Source organism: Chaetodon auriga, chromosome 2, assembly GCF_051107435.1.
Source record: "Chaetodon auriga isolate fChaAug3 chromosome 2, fChaAug3.hap1, whole genome shotgun sequence".
Lineage (NCBI taxonomy): Eukaryota > Metazoa > Chordata > Actinopteri > Chaetodontiformes > Chaetodontidae > Chaetodon > Chaetodon auriga.
The window spans coordinates 3,724,224-3,743,541 of record NC_135075.1 but is presented as its reverse complement, the minus strand read 5'-3'; the positions used below and the strand labels follow the sequence as shown (position 1 = coordinate 3,743,541).

Here is a 19,318-nt window from a genome sequence, read left to right as displayed (position 1 = left end):
CATACCTGGATAAACCCAATCATATTAAGTATTAATGGTCAATAAGTATAAACAGGAAATGAGGTAAGGAAAATTAATGTTTGGTGGGGAAAAGGGAACAGAAAAAAAAAAAATACTAATGATGTGCTAAAACCAAAAAATAGGAGTTGAAAAATTAAAATGAATGAGCTTGTAAAATGTAAGCGGAAGAATAAAATAAAATGTCACTATATTTAACCAATGGATTGGAAATTAAGGGAAACCTATGAAGCTTTATTTCTTTTTATGCTATATTTTAATTAGTAGCTAATAGTATCATTTATTTGTGTATTCTGTCATATTTTTGGCTCATTTGATGACTTTTACTGCCTCTGGTCAGTTTCAGGCCTCCATACTGAGTCAAGTCATTGTGGAACCTATTAATACAATTCCTCAATGGCTGCTTACGTGTTTCGAGAGGTTGGAGCTCCTGGTATCCACATTGTACCTGCAGTTGAACAAAAGACAGCAGATTTTAGGAGTCTTCCTTTACACAGTGCTACCACTACCACTACCAACATAATGCAACAGATATCCATATCAGAAAAGCAGAGAGCAGAGCCTTGAAGGAAAAAAAGCAAACTTCATTCAACAAGCAACACATGGCATAATGCACAGCTCTACTGAGAGTACAATATTTAGAATAAATGAAATAATGAGATATGGTTTACGTAGGATGGATGAGTCAAGAGTGATGGAAAATAAATTTATGGATCTGGAGCAGCATTGCAAGGAACAATGACAATGAACTCTGGGATCAGCGTGCAGACTGAAGTCACTTCCTCTCTGGCATTGATTCTCTTTCTTTCTTAAGGCTACTGCCTCTCCGAGCACTTCCTCTTGAGAGCCGTCACCAGGGGCTTCTTTGAAAAGGATTCTGTTCATGTTTAACAAAGGAAATCCACCCGTGCATTGAATAACATTACACAGAGATCATGTATTCTTCAGCTTCTCATTTCTCTCTGGATCTCTCCGTCTCCCTCGCCGCCCGGCTCATTTGCTGTCGGTGTCGTTGTGAAGTCTACAAAATGGATGAAGGATGACACTGAGCTCTGTAGAAACTGCCTACAATCTTTTCACCTGTTTTCTGATCTCTTTCTCTGCTTCAGTTACAGAGCCACATATTTAACCTGACAGTAATAAACACCCTCACTCCTGCAGGAGTTCCACAGCTGCCTGAAGTAGATGGAGCATGGAACCACATAAGGAGGTTGTAAAAGGAATTTTTTATTGACTCTGAGAAGGGACAGCACTCAGTACTGTACTGAGTTAGTTATTTCTGTTTTATTAAAAGGTGCACTGTACATCTCAGTCATGTTCATGGCTCTCATGGGAGAAGATAAGTGACAAAGCCTCTCTATTGCAGGGTTTGTGCTGAGGCCCGGTGGACCAGCTGCTCCCCTGTTAGCCAGGGGTGAAAGCACAGTTAAGACTTAAAACATTGCAGCAGCACAGTCTTCAATGTCTACAACACTTTAAAAAGTAGGTACAAAACTTCCCCAGTAACTGATGCTTTTTCATATACTCCCCAGCAATTTTTGCATTTCAAAGTAAAACAATGGTTTAAAAGAGGGAGTGCTGGGAGGACAGTTTGTTTATGTCCCGAACTCCTCTGCCTCATTCTCCAATTTTTCCTCTGTCTTTCCCCAATACTTTCCTTCACTGACACTTGTCTCTTAAATATGACATTCAAAATACATACATACATACATACATACATACAACTGATTTGCATATAAAAATATTTTCTGTGAGAAAAGTGGTGCTGCTTGCCACTTTACTTTTTCTATCAGTGCACCTGACACTTCGTCTACCACCACTGGCAGGTCGCTTTTAAAGTTATCCAGAGAAATATCTGCACATTTACTGGATGGATTGGCATTCCAACAACATTTGGAACAGATATTCATGGTTGTGAGAGAATGAATCCTCATAACTTTGAGACCCCCTGACTTTTACTCTCGCATCCCCACAGCATTTGTGTTTTTGAGTGACATTTCTATTGGATGGATTGACATTCGTGTCCCCCACAGGATGAATTGTTATAACTTTTTATGTAGCATTTTCTTCAGATGAAATTTTCAATTTGTCCAATACTCTGGTGAACAGCATAAACAAATACCTGCAAAACTAATAACATTCCCATTAGTCTCAGCTGTACTTGGTGTTAACTGCTGATTAGCAAATATTAGCATTCTAATAATCTATGAACAGGATGGTGCAAACAGGGGCGGGGCTGGCGGACAGGCAAGCCAGGCAGTTGCTTGGAGCCCCCGGCCATTAGGGGGGCCCCGGCCACTAATTTACTACAACAATTATTGATAGGCCTGGGCTTTCAGGGACCTCTGTTGGTCCCTGGACCTCACTTTGAGAACCACTAATCTATTTTTTCAGTATTCACAAAAATTGTGCATTCATGTGTGCAAAAAAACAAATTTTTGTGGCATGCACAGGTGGGGTGGGGTTCCCAGGGATTTCTTGCTTGGAGCCCCAAGAGACCCCAGCAATGCCACTGGGTGCAAGCATTTACGCTGAAACATTTAGCACCACTGTGCCTAATTACAGGCTTATTGTGTTACATAAGCCAACAAGCATTTGTAGTGGCAAGTTAACAGTTGAAACCAGATATAAACAAACAGTATTTACATCTTATTAATTTATCTGTTGTTGCTGACTGCAGTATGAGGCGCCATGAAGAGAGTTTCACACTGCTCATAATTACTGTCTGCGTGATACGACATCAGTACAGCATAAACCCTGGTCTGCGTGTTAAAATTCTTGTGCTTTGTACTCCCAACCATTACCCCAGCCTCTTCACTATTACTTAACTGGAGTACAAAAAACATCCTGAATTGGTAAAAACATTCATGTCAATGAACAGCTAAGTTTCCTCCAAATCCAAATATTTTGTACACATTTTACCACACTCCCTGCTCTCCACCTCTTCTTTTGTCTTTTGATGTTGCTTTCATACTTCACTCCAGTTCACAATATCTAATGCCTTTTCTCTCCTCAATTCTTGGGCCTTGTGGCTCGGAGATGGACAGGTGAGCGTTCTGCATGGTCAGAAAAGAGACACGGCGTTGCAGCGTGACGGGACTGACAACTGTGTGACGTGTTGACCAGTAAACGCTGCATTGGGGTTTAAGAATTTTCAGAAACAGAATCCTGTACACACAACCTCTTTTTCCGGTCATGCCGATAGAGAGGGCATACAATGATGGAGTTCTTCTGGAAAATGGATAACTGCAGTACCCACTAAAATCATTTCAATTGTCTGCTGCTTTCTAGGTTTCATTTTTTTCTCAGTTCAGCATAAGTGTCGGGTTATAAGGCTTTGAAGAGGGAAGTAAAAGCCGGGGACTAATGGAAATAATGGAATTGAGAGTGAATGTTAGAGAGCCACTAGCTACGTATACCACCAACTGTGGCACTGTAACTTGCCAAAAAGTGCCAAATGCAGTGCTCTCAGCGCACCTAACCACCCAACACACACACACAATTTCATTATGTCTCCATCCTCAATATATCACCACTAGTCCATTTCACCAGAAATCTATCTCACACCCCCATCACTAGCTTTTGTAAAACCCTCCTTCTCCTGCAATGTCAAATTGAGCTCTATGCCGAGCTTGGGTGGGATCAAATGAAATTACCACACAGTAGGATAAGCCTGTGAGCGATGGTCAAATGAGATTTGAGTGCGGAGGAGCAATAGAGTTGCTAAAAAATCTAATGACCTTGATTTACATGGCAGGCGGCAGGGAAGCTGGAGGGCTTCTCATCAGAAAAGAAGATGAACAATGGAAACAGTTTAGGAGAGTGTTTTGATACAGTGTAATTCACCTTCTTATTTTGTCATATCCCTCTCTTCCTTCATTTTGTTTGTGTATTTTTGTGGAGTTCAAACAGCAGGATTCACATCACATAATGTAGAACCACATGGGTCTTTTGTGAATTAAGATCCACACATTGGGTGAACCAGATCAGAATCTGCTTTAGGGATTTAGGGTGTAGCATCCTTTGTATCAGTGACTTCTGAGATTCAGGTTTGTTAAAAAAAAAAAAACTTAGATTTGTTGCTCTTCATGGCTTAATGCCAAGACAGTTACTTATACTGGTAAAACTCAGCAGTAAGAGCTTTACACCATGTCAAATGTGCAGTAAGGTAATTAAAGCTGATTCATACAGCCATCATAGTGGTGATTAGTGCAGGGGAATCACATCGCTGTTATGTAAGTGTCAGCCAGTGAAAATCAACTCTGTAATGAGAGGCTGTGTTTTTAACACCCATCATGATCCGCCATGTGTGGAGGCAGACTACGTCAAAAGGACCTGAAAATTTACATTGTGTCTTCCATTAACTGTTCATTCATTTTATCCACTGACCTTTTCAAGGGAGGAAGGCTATTAAAAGCAGTTTTTCCATTCATCTTCATCAATAAGAATCATTTTAAGGTGCTAATTGGCAAAACACAATGTTTTGATAAGTTGCCAATGTCAAGATGGACAGTAATTGATTACTTGAAATTCTGCACTGGCGCACTATGATGCACCTCTTTATTTAGGCGAATTAAAATAAAAAGTAACAAAAAGGAACAATAAAAAGGAACAAATATATGAGGAACTAAGCTCACTCTTGACTTTGGGATCATCCTGTGTAACGAGATAACTACAGGTACACTTATCAGCTTTTTTTTCACCTTCTGACCTTTAAATCATATTTTACAGTCTTCATCAGCAAATGGAACCCATGTGATGAGACGTGAGCCAGTTCCATTTGTTGATGAAGACGGTAAAATGAGATTGAAAGCTCTCACAAAAACAGCTAGTAAGCGGACCTCAAGTTAACATTTTCATGCAACATGCAAGTAAGTAGAAAATAAGTGGTAGTTAAAAGCAGATAATTAACTAAGAACAAAAAGATGCACTAATTATAAACAAAGTATGTTGAAATCTGTTCTTAATTAATAAAGGATAAATTAATAATTGTATTTTATCATTATCTAATAGTCCACCATTCACAGTTATTCAAGCACTTCTTATTAGCACATCATTAATTATCAGGTTCCTGCATTGTTCCTTTACCACTCTGAATTCTGTGTGACATGGTTTCATGAATATGGATCTTTGCCATTGAACTGTGAACATACACCAAGGCCATACTGTAACTTGGATTAATAATAATAAAACATAGTACATTAAATTCATTTTTGGATTGACTGTGACAGACAATAATACACATGGATTACATGAACCAGTGAAAATGTTCTGCCAGCACATGTGTGGCTCTATTTGTGTTTCACATAATTTCCAGTATAGTATCCACAATACCTTCTTCATGCTTCATGCATCAGTGTTTCATCTTAGCCAGTCTCACCATCATTTGACAGGCTAGACTGAGAGTGGTTTAAAGAACTAATCCATTAGTGATAAATGTAATGTGCAGTCTATATGTGGCCTGGTCAAACAGGAAATATGGCTGTTTATGGTTAGAGCTCTGCTAACCACCATCCAAAAGACAGTTCTGCTCAATTACTGAAGCTACAGCTTGGTTTAAATTCTAGGTACAATGGGCATGAGTGAAACTTTTTACATGTGAAGCTCAGATATGCAACCTTTGATTTGACCTTAACAACTTGAAGAGAAAGGACACTAATGTAGGACACATTTTAATTGCTTCATTACAGGTACTCATTAGCTTTTAATGACATTTTAAATGTTTCAAGACATTGGGCCACATTACAAACGTCAACATTGCTTCATTTGAACGTTTTTCACTTTAGCAAATTCTGCTAAAGCTGCTGTATTTCTCACTTTGTTGTGTTGAACATTGTATATAGTATATTTGCTTGACATTGTACATTGGCAGGTTTCAGGACTCCTTATGAATTACTTTGACAAGGTGTGTATAGAAATGTGAAGATGGTCATGATGTGATCTACATATTCAATTTCCATCATGGAGGAGGCCTCCCTTATTCACAGTCAAGGCTTGGAAACAGCAGAGTGTAGAGTACATTTAAAAACCTAATTACACACCACTGCACGGTGCGTTAAGTTAAGGTCTGATTAATTCCTTAAGGGTCCAGAAATAAAAGGGCAGAACACCTTAATTACACTGATTGCATGTGGGCTTTCAGTGAGATGGAATCTCCACTATTAACACACATGTAGGTGTATGTTCTTTCAGCATCACTCGTATTCGTGCAGTGGACTGGCCTGGTGGGTCTTTGATAAGCTCACACTATTACAGGTTCAGTGGTTGAGGCAGCTTCTTCCTCTGTAATGTTTTGCATTCAGAGATCGTTTTGCTCAGCTCAGATACTGTTGTAAAAAAAAACCCTGAAATTTGTTGGAAGACAACTATCTCGAAATATATTAATCATCTACTGCACTCCTGGTGCCTACTCATAGTTCTTAGAAGGATTCTATGGCTTCATTGAAGACCTTGGGACCTATAACATTATTATATGAGAGCAAATCCCATCCCTAAGGCATTTGCTCTGACTGACTCAGTATGTTTTTTTAAGAATATGTCAGTATGTCACTGAATCACAGCTGTGGGTGTACTGTGGTTCTTTTTAAATGTATATTTCTAATATATTGGTCACTCTGACTAAAGAAAAATGCCGGCTACACTCACTGCTTTCAGGTAGCGAGCAGCTGCAGCCTCCGCCTCTATTGTTTCCATGTAAACATGAAAAGAACCTGCACGGCTTAGAAGATAGGAAAACAATACAGGAGCTAATTTTACTGGTGTCTTAGCTTCCTGAATGGTACACATCTTCAACAGAAGAGCGTACACAGATCAATGAAGAGAGGCGTGCAACAGAGCAACATCAGCTTCAAAGGTTCAGTGTGGGCCATTTCCTCTACTTTAAACTACAAAAAACTGTTTAGATATGTGATTAGATTAGATTAGATTAGATTAGATTAGGTGGATAGCAGCAGTCTGGAGTGTATCGCACTCATGGTTCAGAGGCTCAGAGGTAGTTCAGAGCTCCAGCAGTGAAGTTAACACTGACACCAATTCAAAACACCTCAATGTTTCCCGGTAACAAACATCTGAAGGCACTTTCACTCTGAACAGATACCATTAAAACACCCAAACCAACAATGAATGTACCCTACTGACAAGTATGGCATGTGTGTCCAAAGCCTGATATATCATCACCTCCTCTGGGCCACAGAGCTCCACTGTTATCCAAAAACTATTAAAACAGATCAATGAGCCACATTGTTGACAGTTTATTTTGACTCAGTTGCACATACACTGTCCCATGCTATGCCAAACACTCACTTAAACATCAAATGTGGATTCATCCACAGCTGAAAATAGTCCCCAACAAATGAACTATTCCCTCCTTCTCAAGTCATAAGTGTAGGAACCAGTTGGTTTGGTCTTTTGATGGAATTTGCTAACAGTAAGCACCAGCCTTGTCCAAGTGTCATTGCATCTCGTTTTTGCAACAGCCTCGTTGCGAACCATCTTTTACACCAAAGTGTGTGATATACAAACTACCTACAATGAAATTTAGTACAGTGGAATTATAGACATATAACTAGCAGCTAAATGTGCCATTCCAACAATACATTTCTGAGCACAAAATCACTATTGATTACAAGGGACAATGCTTGAAATGATGTATTGCTTTTGTTGTCACAATTCAGCTGTTCAGTCCATTCACCTCCCATTCCTCACTGAAATAATATATCACTTTGTTCCACATCTATCTATTGTGATTCAGTAGGGCTAAAAATAACCTGTGTGTAGAGGTGGGAGTTTAATAATTGATTCTCTCCATGTTCCATTTTATTGGAATTCCCTCTCATGACCATATCAGTGAGATCACAGCACTCTCCTGGGACTCAGCACAATCTATTTCTGGGCCACTCTGGAAACAGACGGAGCCCCCCTTTAAACCTGTTTTGACGATACTGTTCACTATTCTTGTGTGAGAATGTAAGGCTGTATCTACAACAATAACATTCAGTATCAATAGATGGGAAAGTGACCAATAAAAAGGATATTTCATCAGCATATTATTGACCAAGAACATTATATGGCCATCAGATGTATCACTAATGTAAGAAAAACAAGCATTATTATGAATACATAAGAACAATACATTGCTATGGATGTCAATAATGAATCAATGATTAGTTAATGACTAATTGAATAATATATTTACTGGCAAAGTTGGCCCTCAAGCTGTTGCCTCAGAAGAAAACTTGGCTCACTGAACTTTTGCTGTATCTATCAGGATAGTATTTGGTAAACATTTCAGTTTATTCGAGTGCCAAGTTTTTCAAGTTATTCTGGGCATGTAGGTCACAAAAGGCCACAGAAGGAAACAGATTGAAGTGCTGCTATGATGGCATTTTTCTTACCAGATCATGGTCTTGCAGATGGTCATCAGGACTGTTTATTTTGCATGGTGTTAAAATCTGGCTCTGACATACTTCAGTACCCTTAAATTGCGAATGAGCTTGAGGATTTCAGTGACTAATGTGTGGTGGTTTGGTCTAGTGTCTCCATAACTCAGATTAAGACGCTACAAATAGCCCAGAGGGGAGCAGCATCCTGCTCTCCCTCGTTCCTATTGAGCACATGTTGGTGGCACATATAAAAGTTTATCTTGGTTCAAAGTGACAAATGGATTTGCAGTTTCACTAATCAGTTAAAACAGAAATATTTCTGTTACTCAGCAGCCAGAAATCTTACATTAATAACTTACTTGTCTGAGTAAAAATGATTACCATACTAGTCAAGATGGTTCAAGTACATTTATATGACCAAATGGTTAATAAGTGCAGTGAAAATACTGTCATGTATATGTATAGGCAGGCTTTCATGGAACTCTTTGTCTGTACATGTAATTAAGGAAACTATGAAAAATCCATTTACATTTCTCTTTAAACTATTTCTTCAGGCTCAACCCCCCTGCTCACATTATAATTTTAAATATATATATATATATAAAATGCTATATTGTAATATACACTGAGTTTTCATAACAGTCCCACTTAAGTTATGAACTGCTCTAACAATTATTACAACAGTTCATCACTTAAGTGTCCTTTAGTGGCAGAAGAGGTACTTAACAATGTTACTCACCTGGAAAACATCTTATCTTAGGAGCTACTAAATGGGATAATTGGGATCATTATAAATGAGATGCACTTGTTAGAGTAAAATATCATTAATACTGTATCCTGTTAGATGTAAGTGCTCCTGTCGGCTGTTGACTTTTTGTTTCACACTGTAAAATGGCCACATTCTATGGAGTGATATTTTGCTGATCTGAGTCCAGTTTAAGTCCAGGCTCCTAAATGTGGCCTGCTTTATACACAGTTGCATGTTGCTGTTAAGTTGTTCTGTGTGTTTATAATGGCCAGAAATCCCTTACAGTATAGCTGATAATGTGTAGAAAACTGGAATTGTCTTCATGTTGACACTTCTGAATGCAGAGGACGACGTAGAGCACTGTCAAACCATTAGGCATTTATAATTGAAGTCACCATAACAGCCTTAAATAGAGGCTGACACGGCCACAGAAAAGTGCATATTTTGGGTTTTAATTTATTTGTTTATTTATTTTTAAACATCTGAATAATTAAAAGAGGGTTAATTCTTTTGTCAAGAGATTGAGGCAGGTCGTTTTATTTTTCTGCTAGATTCTGGGCATCTTAGGCAGTCCTTTTCACTGATGACTTAGTGACTTAGGCTTTGTTTAAGTGCCCTGCATGTTTAGTTCTCATTATGTCCCATTGTCGTTTTATGAAGACCAAAAAGGAGGAGGAGCAATTCTCAGTGACAGTAATATTCGGTTTTATTTCATTCATAATTGAAAGACCTAATGTTTAAAGTTGCTCTATGGAAACTGCACATAAAATGTCTGAGCAAGCTTTCATTAAGGAAAATGTATGTTGTATTTTATAAGTTTTTAATGATTTATCATTGATCCATCATCAACAATAGATACAGACTTTCACTTCTGGCTGAGCACTTTGTGGAACTCAATTAGTAATTCTGGGCCAATTTTCATTATGTATATCAAATGTTTTCCGCATAATCTGCATAAAGCACAAGTAAACAATTGATTTGATGGATTTACTCTTCCTCCCTTTTGAAGTGAAAATACAGAATATAAAGTAAAAGTGTGTATTTTGCATTACAACAGCAATAAAAGATTTGCTGTCATGTGTGAAGAACAGTGATTCAGGTAGCTTCCACAACAGCTACCAAAGCCAGTGATGCAACGGTTTTGAACAAAGAGTGTGTGTGTGTGTGTGTGCGTGTGTGTGTGTGTGTGTGTGTGTGTGTGTGTGTGTGTGCGTGTGTGGTGCCATTGTTTGTGTGTTTGTGTGTATGTTATATTATGCACTACTTAATAATTCAGCATTAATGATTTACTTTGTCAGCAGATTAAGACTCCTCACTAAGCGGGGCAGCTGCTGTCCCAGGGGAGGAAGCTTCAAACTCAACACTCAGTGCCATGAAATAACTTGGACTCTTATAGTTCTGGGAACACGCCAGCATTATTTTAACTGAATATTTACAGTCTTGTTTAACACTCTGTAAATCAGACTTTGCCTTTGTCTCACCATAGCCCAAAACCTATGCTAGTGACACACATTAAGTCTCTTTTCCTGTGCTCACACAATTTCTAGTGTCAGAATGACGTTCTAAAGGCCTGAGTACATCAGAGAGTGGTACAACAGAACTCATCCGCATGGCTAGAGGCTTGGTGATCGGGACTATGTGCAGGGCTCATTGGTTAACTACTGTAGCTAACAGTTAGCGCTAATCAGTCACAATAATTAAAAGAGAGTTAATTATTGCATTCTTCAGGAGAGGGAACCTCCCAGTTCAACTTTCATTCATATCAGATAAGTGATTTCAGTTCTAATGTGTGCAAAGGTCAGTGGACTACACCTGTTATTACAATCAGCCAGATACATGTTTAATCAACATTGCACATCACACACTGCTATGTAACTATGTAAATGCTGTTGGCACTTAACCAAGGACCAGAACAGGATCAGGGCGTGCAAATTTTGAGTGGGACATTCCTAGTTTCATATTTAAAAAAGGCTCAGTGATTTCTGGAATACTGTAATTTTAGCAAACTTCAAAGCAGGATTCTGTGTGGAATTGAGTCAAAATCAACTACAGTGTGTGTTCATTTTCATGAAGAAACATGTCATCCGGTGCAACAATGTGGCTCAGGTTTTGGACAGCAATGGAGCGCAGAGGAAGAAGATAAATCAGGCTTTGATACACATACTGTACTTGTTAGTAGAGTACATTCATTGTTGGTTTGGGTCTTTTACTGGTTTTTGTGGACAACAAAGGTGCTTTCAGGCATCTGCCACTGGGAAACATTGAGGTTGTGTTTTTGAATTGGTGTCAGCACAGTGCAACTTTAACAGTGCAGCTCATACATCAAAACATTTTTTATAGAAGTGATTTGGTTAGTTACCCCCTGAAGAACAGATATGGGGCATCACATCTAATCCTAACAAATCCTTTCGTTTGACTTTGAACCACTATCAGTGTTGACAGTGGACACAAATGTGGAATTTGTAGCTTCCTAATTGACATTTAAGTTCTAACAAACATATCAATTCAAGCTGCAGTTACTTTTGTTACTGACTGTGCAATTAGTTAAGTCAATAATGCAGCCTACTTTTGTTAATGTTCACGGTTATTGACCACACAGTGATGGGCAGGGGGGTGAGGAGCAGCTCTGATCAATAGGAGAGATGTCATAGACTGTTTAGCCTCGTCTTGTACCTGACCCCATGCTGGGTCTCTTCTCTGAACCCCCTGTAGGAGCATCGATCCCCCTCTATGGAAGGAGTGGACGTAGTAAAAGTTTTCCCTTCCTGTCTGCCTTAATCTACCTGCAGTCTCCACTCTGAGTGACTTCACATGAGAATGCATAGCTTGAAATGGATCAGCAACTACAGAGAAATTATGCAGATCTGTAGATAAACAACAACAGAACTGCTCTCTTTTCTTTGAATCCCCCAGGATTGGCATTGCCCTCAACAGGCAGCAGAGCTCATTGTGCTCATTTGCAGACTCTGAAAGTAAATTTTCCCTTTAATTCTCCCCATAAATACGTCAGAACATCTTTGTATACTTTAAAGTTTTGAACCAAACAAAACAACTTTGAGATGAATAAGGAGCTCTTGACAGCAGATTCAGAAGAAAAATAGACTGTGAGAAACATAAAAAGATAAGAAAAGGCTGAGTATATACTGTGTTTATATGAATGAAAAGTGTCTAATTCAAACAGTAAAGCAAATCAGTAGTGTCACTGTTTGTCTATCAGCAGGATATTTCAAAATTGTCAGAGCAGAGGAAATAGTGGTGGATTAAATAAATAAACAATTATTTACATTTCGGCAGTGATACAGAATTCAAAAGTATGTCTCCAGACATTTATCTTTTTTATCAAAGACTTTGAAACTAACAAAGATGGAGACTTGCTGCAGCAGTTGGGTTTAATTACTTTGCTCAAGGGCAGTGTGGTAATGAGGAAGAGGCGAGCTGTGGTTGTTTATTTCCCCTGACCCGATTCTCACCCAAACCTCACTCATGGTTTCACATTAAACTCAAGAAAAAAAAAAACACATTTAAGAAAATGCTGAGGTTAGATTCTTTCATAATAAATTGTGTCACATGTTCATTGGTCTGCATAATCATAAAGTTTGAGCTGCAGGCAGATGGGTCATGTCAAACTTACCTCAGCAGACCTGAAAGTATAATGCTGGATTTAAATTTCAGTCATAATTGTTTCTGGGGACACATCCCCCCAGTATTCAAAAATGCTCAAAATGTTCCCTCCCATATAAACAGAAATAAACAAAATATATAATTATTAAAAACCTAATCCTAATATAACCAAACTTCACAAATTGCAGTTATTACTACTACTGATTCTAGTATTATAGTGTACTGCAGTTCACCGTGTGGTTTGTCCGTGATGTTGCTGTGTCCTGTAGGGAGGTACAATCAATGTCAAACACTGTACTGTCTCTCTATTTCATGACTTTCAAATGTATTAAAACGTAGAAAACTGGAATTTAAAGTGTTAGGTAGCCTATATTACTGTTGACTGGGAAGTCTTCTTAAAATGATATTTTCATGAATGGTTATTGTCTCACATTGTTATGCTAAATTCCTGTCAGAATGTTGCCAGGCTAGCATACATTCTGTGCATTAGCTAGTTAACAGCTCATACATTCTGAGCACATTCCACTCTCTAGCTTTGCATTAACAGTAGGTTCTGTCAATGCTCCTATCAGCTGTTGATGGGACACATATTATCATAATACCATACAAATAATAGCACGTCACTTCAGTCATGGATGAAAAGGTAATGTAAATATCAATACATCATTTTGTGTTGTAATAGCGGAAATAAATAATTGCATGGACTGGAAACGTTTTTGGTGAAAACGGGCCATTTTGCTAAACAAGCTACCATCATCAAAGATGTGCACAAGGCTGGGCTAAAGCTGCCTGAGCAACGACTCATTTGCCCTCTTTGGCTGAGCTGCTGCTCTGGAGGAAAACAACTGTTTAGTTTTTGCTGTTGAGGCTGCATAAATACAAGTTGCCCATAACTGCTCAAGTTGGACCAAATTAAATTGACATATCATCAAAATTTATTACTTTTTGATAGGCATGCCTTGGCTAAACACAGAGATGGGGCGGCCAAAAGTAACGAATGTGTTGCCCCATGCTCCCTGTCAGGTGACACTGTAGCATACAGACTTAGTATCAATGCTGCTGTGAGGGGGCTCTGAATGAATGTTGTGAAGTTTTGGAAATGATTAATGACAAATGGTATAATCAGTAGGATGCCCTGTGAGAAAAATCTCCAGGTATCTTTCATATGTGTTTCCACATATGAAATATTGCTGATATGATGCTATCACATGAACAAGTCTCTGGTTACACACCATCAAAATGTCTTGGCATATTAAGGGCCATCATTAACATTAGTTGTCATTGCTTAGTCACCTTGAAAGCTTATTAGCCGCACATTCAGATTCAGATTCAGATTCAGATTCAGAAATACTTTTTCGATCACCTAGGAGAAATTGTTCACCCAATTCACCCAGCAACAACGCTCACAGGCGTACTCAGCTAACGTTAATGTCTTTATTGGGGTAAATTTATCACCAATCAGTAGCTTTCATTTATTGCATATTAATGTGTATTAAGCAAAGTGCAAGCAGTAACAGCTCTCAAAACAGAGCAATGTAACACAACACATTATTACACATTATTAGAAAATATGCAGAATGAATAAGCATAAAAGGTTCATCCTGAATTTTTCAATATTTTAGAATGGCAGAAATTTTGTTTTCATATTTTGGGTCTTTTCTGGCCGGGGGGGACTCAGTAGATACTTGGCCCCCCAAGACATTGACTCCATGGCTACAGCCTTGAGTTTTGTTTACACTGGAAGTGGGAATGTGTTGTGTTATGTAGATTGACTCATGCTGCTTGTGATCACCTTGCACCTACATTTTAGGAAACATCTGACCATTTTTATGTTCTAGCAGTTGTGGAAGAAAAAAAAAAAACCTTCTTCCACAGCTGTCTGACAGCTCCCACCACTGTTTACACAGCAGCACTAATTAGATCAGTCCCCTTCCACAGCTCTTGACCAGCTAATTATTGTACTGTTTTAGTAGTCATGGACTGGTCAAAATGTGTTGGTGTTTGTGTCATTACATGTTTATAATATGATCGTACTATCCTGACAGAAATTCTCTGATTGTGGTTGTTCAAAATGTGTGTTCATACAATTACAATGGAGACTCATCTGGTTAGTTACACTATGACACACAGTCCAGTGACATAAGCTTATTATTATTAACATGCTAATATTATTCCAAGTTATATTATCAATAAAATATGTAATATGTACTTATCAGCACAGAACGTGCTGCAGGCTAAGAGGCTAGTTAACACCAAGTATAACTTTGCACCAAAGACAACAGTTCATTTAATCCAATATTTGTGGTCGATATGGTGGTGTTGCATGAACTCCTTATAAATACAGCTGTGTTCCCAGCTTTGCAGAAAATTTTCTTAGACTGACAGCGTGAAAACATACAGTTGAGTGACTCCGAGTGAGTGTTTTTAGGGTCCAATTTTCCAGTACTGACGTTATTTTCTCAGCTTTCCTGACTAATAAAAATGGCCCATGTTATTCCCATGGGAACCCATTGAGACATTTATAACATACTATTGGATGCTGCTGATTTACCACAATTTGATGAGAGTCATCCCATCAAAATGATTTTATGGCCAAGTGAGTCTGAGTGAGCGGGCCAAAAGTAATTCCCTGGTATAACAAAGGAAAGATACAGAGGTGCCGTCGGGGGGAAAAGGCAGAGATGTTCCCACTCACACATCAAAACGAAGGTTCTGCTTCTCTTCAAAGAAGAAATCAAGGACAAACTTCCTCACAAAGTCGGGGTTCAGCGTGTTATCGATCACTTCTGTCCGACCAAACTGAAAGAAAGACAGTGGCAAGAGAGACAGACAGAAAGGGAAAGTCAACACCATGCTAATCATTGGATACATTTGGTGAGAGGGAAACAAACATCCTTGGATGGTAATTCCTGTCTGTGTTGTATCTTTTGTGGGTTTGCAAGTTCTCAACAACCAAACTTTGAAAGAAAGTGATATTCTGCAAATCGGTTGAAACCAGTGATCAAACTAGAAAAACCATTCAAATGTCTGATTCCATTATCTTACTTAGTAAAAATGACCCACATAGATTTATCCTCAGTCTTTTCTTGTGCTGAGGAACATAAATGGCTTTGATTTACTTTGGTTTTGGAAGCTCCACATTGGTCATTGAATGCAGGGAGAGCTGCCAGGGTCACTCAATTTTTAATATTCAGGGATTTACAGAATCAATTTAATTATCTCATTACCCAAAGATAACAGTGATGCTTTTGCTGAGCCAATTAATCCTAATAATTTGTCAAAGGATGGAGGTAAAATTGCTAAAATTGATAAAGACAGAGCTAGATATTACTCTTGATCAACACAATTACTTGACACATGTATAATGGGTGGAGGCTCCCTCTAAAATATGTACAAAGAAATATCCCATTCTAACTGGAATCTAAGACATTTAGTGCAGCATGGATTGATAAACATACACTGTGTAGTCAAAAAAAAAAAAAAGTGGACACTATTGGCATCCTCTTTGTGATGTAGACATCTTGAATGGTTTTCAGTTAACAGGTGTGCCATGTCAAAAGTTAACAAGTGGAATTTTTTGCCTTCTTAATGCATTTGAGACCATTCATTGTGTTATGCAGAGGTAGTGTTGGTGTACAGTAAAAAGTCCTATTCATCTACTCTCATAATCCATATTATGGTGAGAACCGTTTAACTAAGAGACACAACAGTCCATCATAACTTCAAGTCAGTCAATCCAGAACATTTCAAGAACTTTGAATGTATTTTCAAGTGCAGTCACAAAAACCATCAGACCTGGAAAGGAAGACCAAGAGTCACCTCTGCTGCAGAGGAACAGTTCATTACAGTTATCAGTCTCAGAAATTGCCAATTAATGCCACCTCAGATTAGAGACCACATAAATGCTTCAGAGTTAAAATAGCAGACACATCTCAACATCAACTGTTCAAGGGGAACTGTGTGCATCAGGCCTTCATGATTAAATTGCTGCACAAACCACTACTGAGGAAAGAAGAAGAGAATTAGTCAAGAAACACAAACAATGGACATTGGAACAGTGGAAATCTGTTGTTTGTTCTGATGAGGCCAAATTTGAGATTTTTGGTTCCAACCACACTCGAGGTGTGATGGTGTAGGGCTGCTTTGCTGGTGACACTGTTGGCAATTTATTCAAAATTCAGGCACACTTAACCAGCATGGCTACAGTATTCTGCATTCCCATCACGTTGTGCTTTGTGGAACCATCATTTGTTACTAGATGGGATAATGACCCAAAACACACCTTCAGGTTATCTAAGAGCTGCTTTGAAGAAAATATACAACATATTTTGCTTTGTTTACACTTTATTTGCTTCCTACATAATTCCACATGTTCTTTTATAGTAATAGACGTCTTTCAAGATTGACAGCATCTTTGATTGTAGGATAGTAATTTGCTATAATATCACGTCATACTGTGATAAACATAAATAGCATCCTCTCACATAAGTGAATCTCCTGCAGGTGATAGCAATGAGCTATTGATCTGTGAAATGCCTATATCCCACACGCCTGTTCCTGCTCTCCTTTGCCAGTCTAACTCCATACTCAAGAGAGAATAGAATCTTCTCCATCGGGTATTAATCTCTGGTTGGCTTCGGTCAGAGGTCCTAATGCTTGTCAGCGCCTTCAGAGTTATGGGTTTAGATTGTCACCAGAGGCAAAGTCATCCTGTCGATAGATGCCAGCAAAAAGTGAATCATTCAGTAAAGTTGTCACTCATTTATTAAGCATCATGTTTTAGTCTGTCCATAGTGAGACCTGTTTTTGTTGTACATTACAGCCACAAGTGAGTTTAACATTAGAATTATTGTGAGGAATAGGATAATGAATGGCTTGCACTGCACAGTGTGATGGTTGAGATGAATAGTAGTCAGTATTTGCATTATCTGGCTCTAGAGTACACTAGCCAATTGGCATAGACTGTTAAGCTGGATGGTTGATGATACAGTCCATGGCTTCCTTCTCAGTGCCAATGTTTGTGCCTTTAGTCGGTAATGGTCTGTTAGAAATGAATCAATAATGTGCTTTGTTTAATCTTAAATCAATACACAAAACACCACTTTGCAGAATGATGCTGATGATTTCACATTCATCTGCTGAATGAGGAAAGCTTCTCTGTGCTCACCTTAAATACATACCAGCACATTTACCACAGTACAGCTACAGCTTTACTACGAAGCCAACTATGGTCCAGTATGCCGCTTACACAAGTGTGATGTGTAAACTTGAAGTCTTCTGATCACATAAACTGAGAATGGACTTCTCAGTGAAGTAGGAGACACCTTGTGTCCACTAGTTGAGTACTTTTGAAATGAACAATGTTTGCCTATTTAGAGAATTGATTTTTTTTATTAGAAAGGAGGAGGTGTAATTTTAAGAGGTAACTTGATGAATTATGTTTGAAAGCAGTCCCACTGTGGGTCCAGGACAGCATTCTTTGAAAAGGAGCAAATAACCTTTCAACTGGAATGCTTTGTAATTGACTTGGAAGTCAGTTAAGATCGACAGGTTGGTGACTCCTACTTAAGACAATCAAATGGACATTAAGGATGTTTAGAGGGATTAAGCCTTTTTGATTAGGACTTCATGCAGTTTGTGAGGATGGACTAAAGGGAGCTCCAGATGTCCATGTACCTAACGTACATGATCTCTTTGATGCTTTTGATATTTAGCAGAGGTAGTCACTGTCAGCTTTTAAACAATATATAAAATTACAAAAGACAGTGAAGTGTTATTGTCTTGGAAAGTGGCGGAAATATAAATCCAATGTTGATCTGTATGCTACCAGAAGCATTTCAATGTCAACTATTCTTGTAAGCTCTGTAAACCATCTCATAATACTATGCAGATATGACACACACCTGTATGTTAATGCCAGGCGGAAGGAGGATCAAACACCCACATACTGTAGAGCACACTCACAGAGAAAGCCTCCACCCCCTCTACAGTGTAGCAGCTCTGGGGCAAGGACAGAAACTTAAAGACTTCGTGCCACCACTGCTCTGCTGACAGCTGCCAAAACACCCAGCAGTGGCACCCGCAGCTCCACTGATCCCTAAAACAGAGCCCTTTGTTTCATATTTACTTGTTAACTGTTCCCTGGCTTCACAGTGGAAGTGCCCTGACGTGCATCGAGGGATGGGACATAGAGAGGCTGTATTTAAGAGTGGGGGAGAGGGTGGAGCGGGGCAGACCCCCTTGCTCACGGTTGCATCATGATCTTTTGATCCAGCAGTGACAGTAGCATATAGGAAAACCATACCAAATGCTGCCCATAAATAATAATAATAAAAACAAGTACCCCTGCAAGGACTACATTTTTCAGAAATGGTTCCAAAAAACTGCCAAACATGTTTGGCTTTTGTTTTGGTTTGTTACTTTGAAACAAAGAGGAAAGGAAAGAGCAGGGGAACACAAAAGAATAAATAAATAAAAACTAAAAATAGATATGGATTTGATTATATTACAAATTCCATTTTGCAAAAAAATAAACTTCATTAGTCCCGAT

The 19,318-nt window shown here is 38.6% G+C and overlaps 1 protein-coding gene across 1 annotated transcript in view; it reads right to left on the bottom strand.

Annotated features, from left to right (window-relative positions):
- Positions 1-19,318, bottom strand: part of LOC143332710 (copine-9-like) — a 159,908-nt gene that overhangs the window by 101,346 nt on the left and 39,244 nt on the right. Inside the window, exons 4-5 of the mRNA XM_076750460.1 lie at positions 15,464-15,567; positions 427-466 (exon numbers count right to left, since the gene is read on the bottom strand). Of these exons, the coding sequence (XP_076606575.1) occupies positions 427-466; positions 15,464-15,567 (144 nt within the window). The remainder of the gene's footprint in view (positions 1-426; positions 467-15,463; positions 15,568-19,318) is intronic.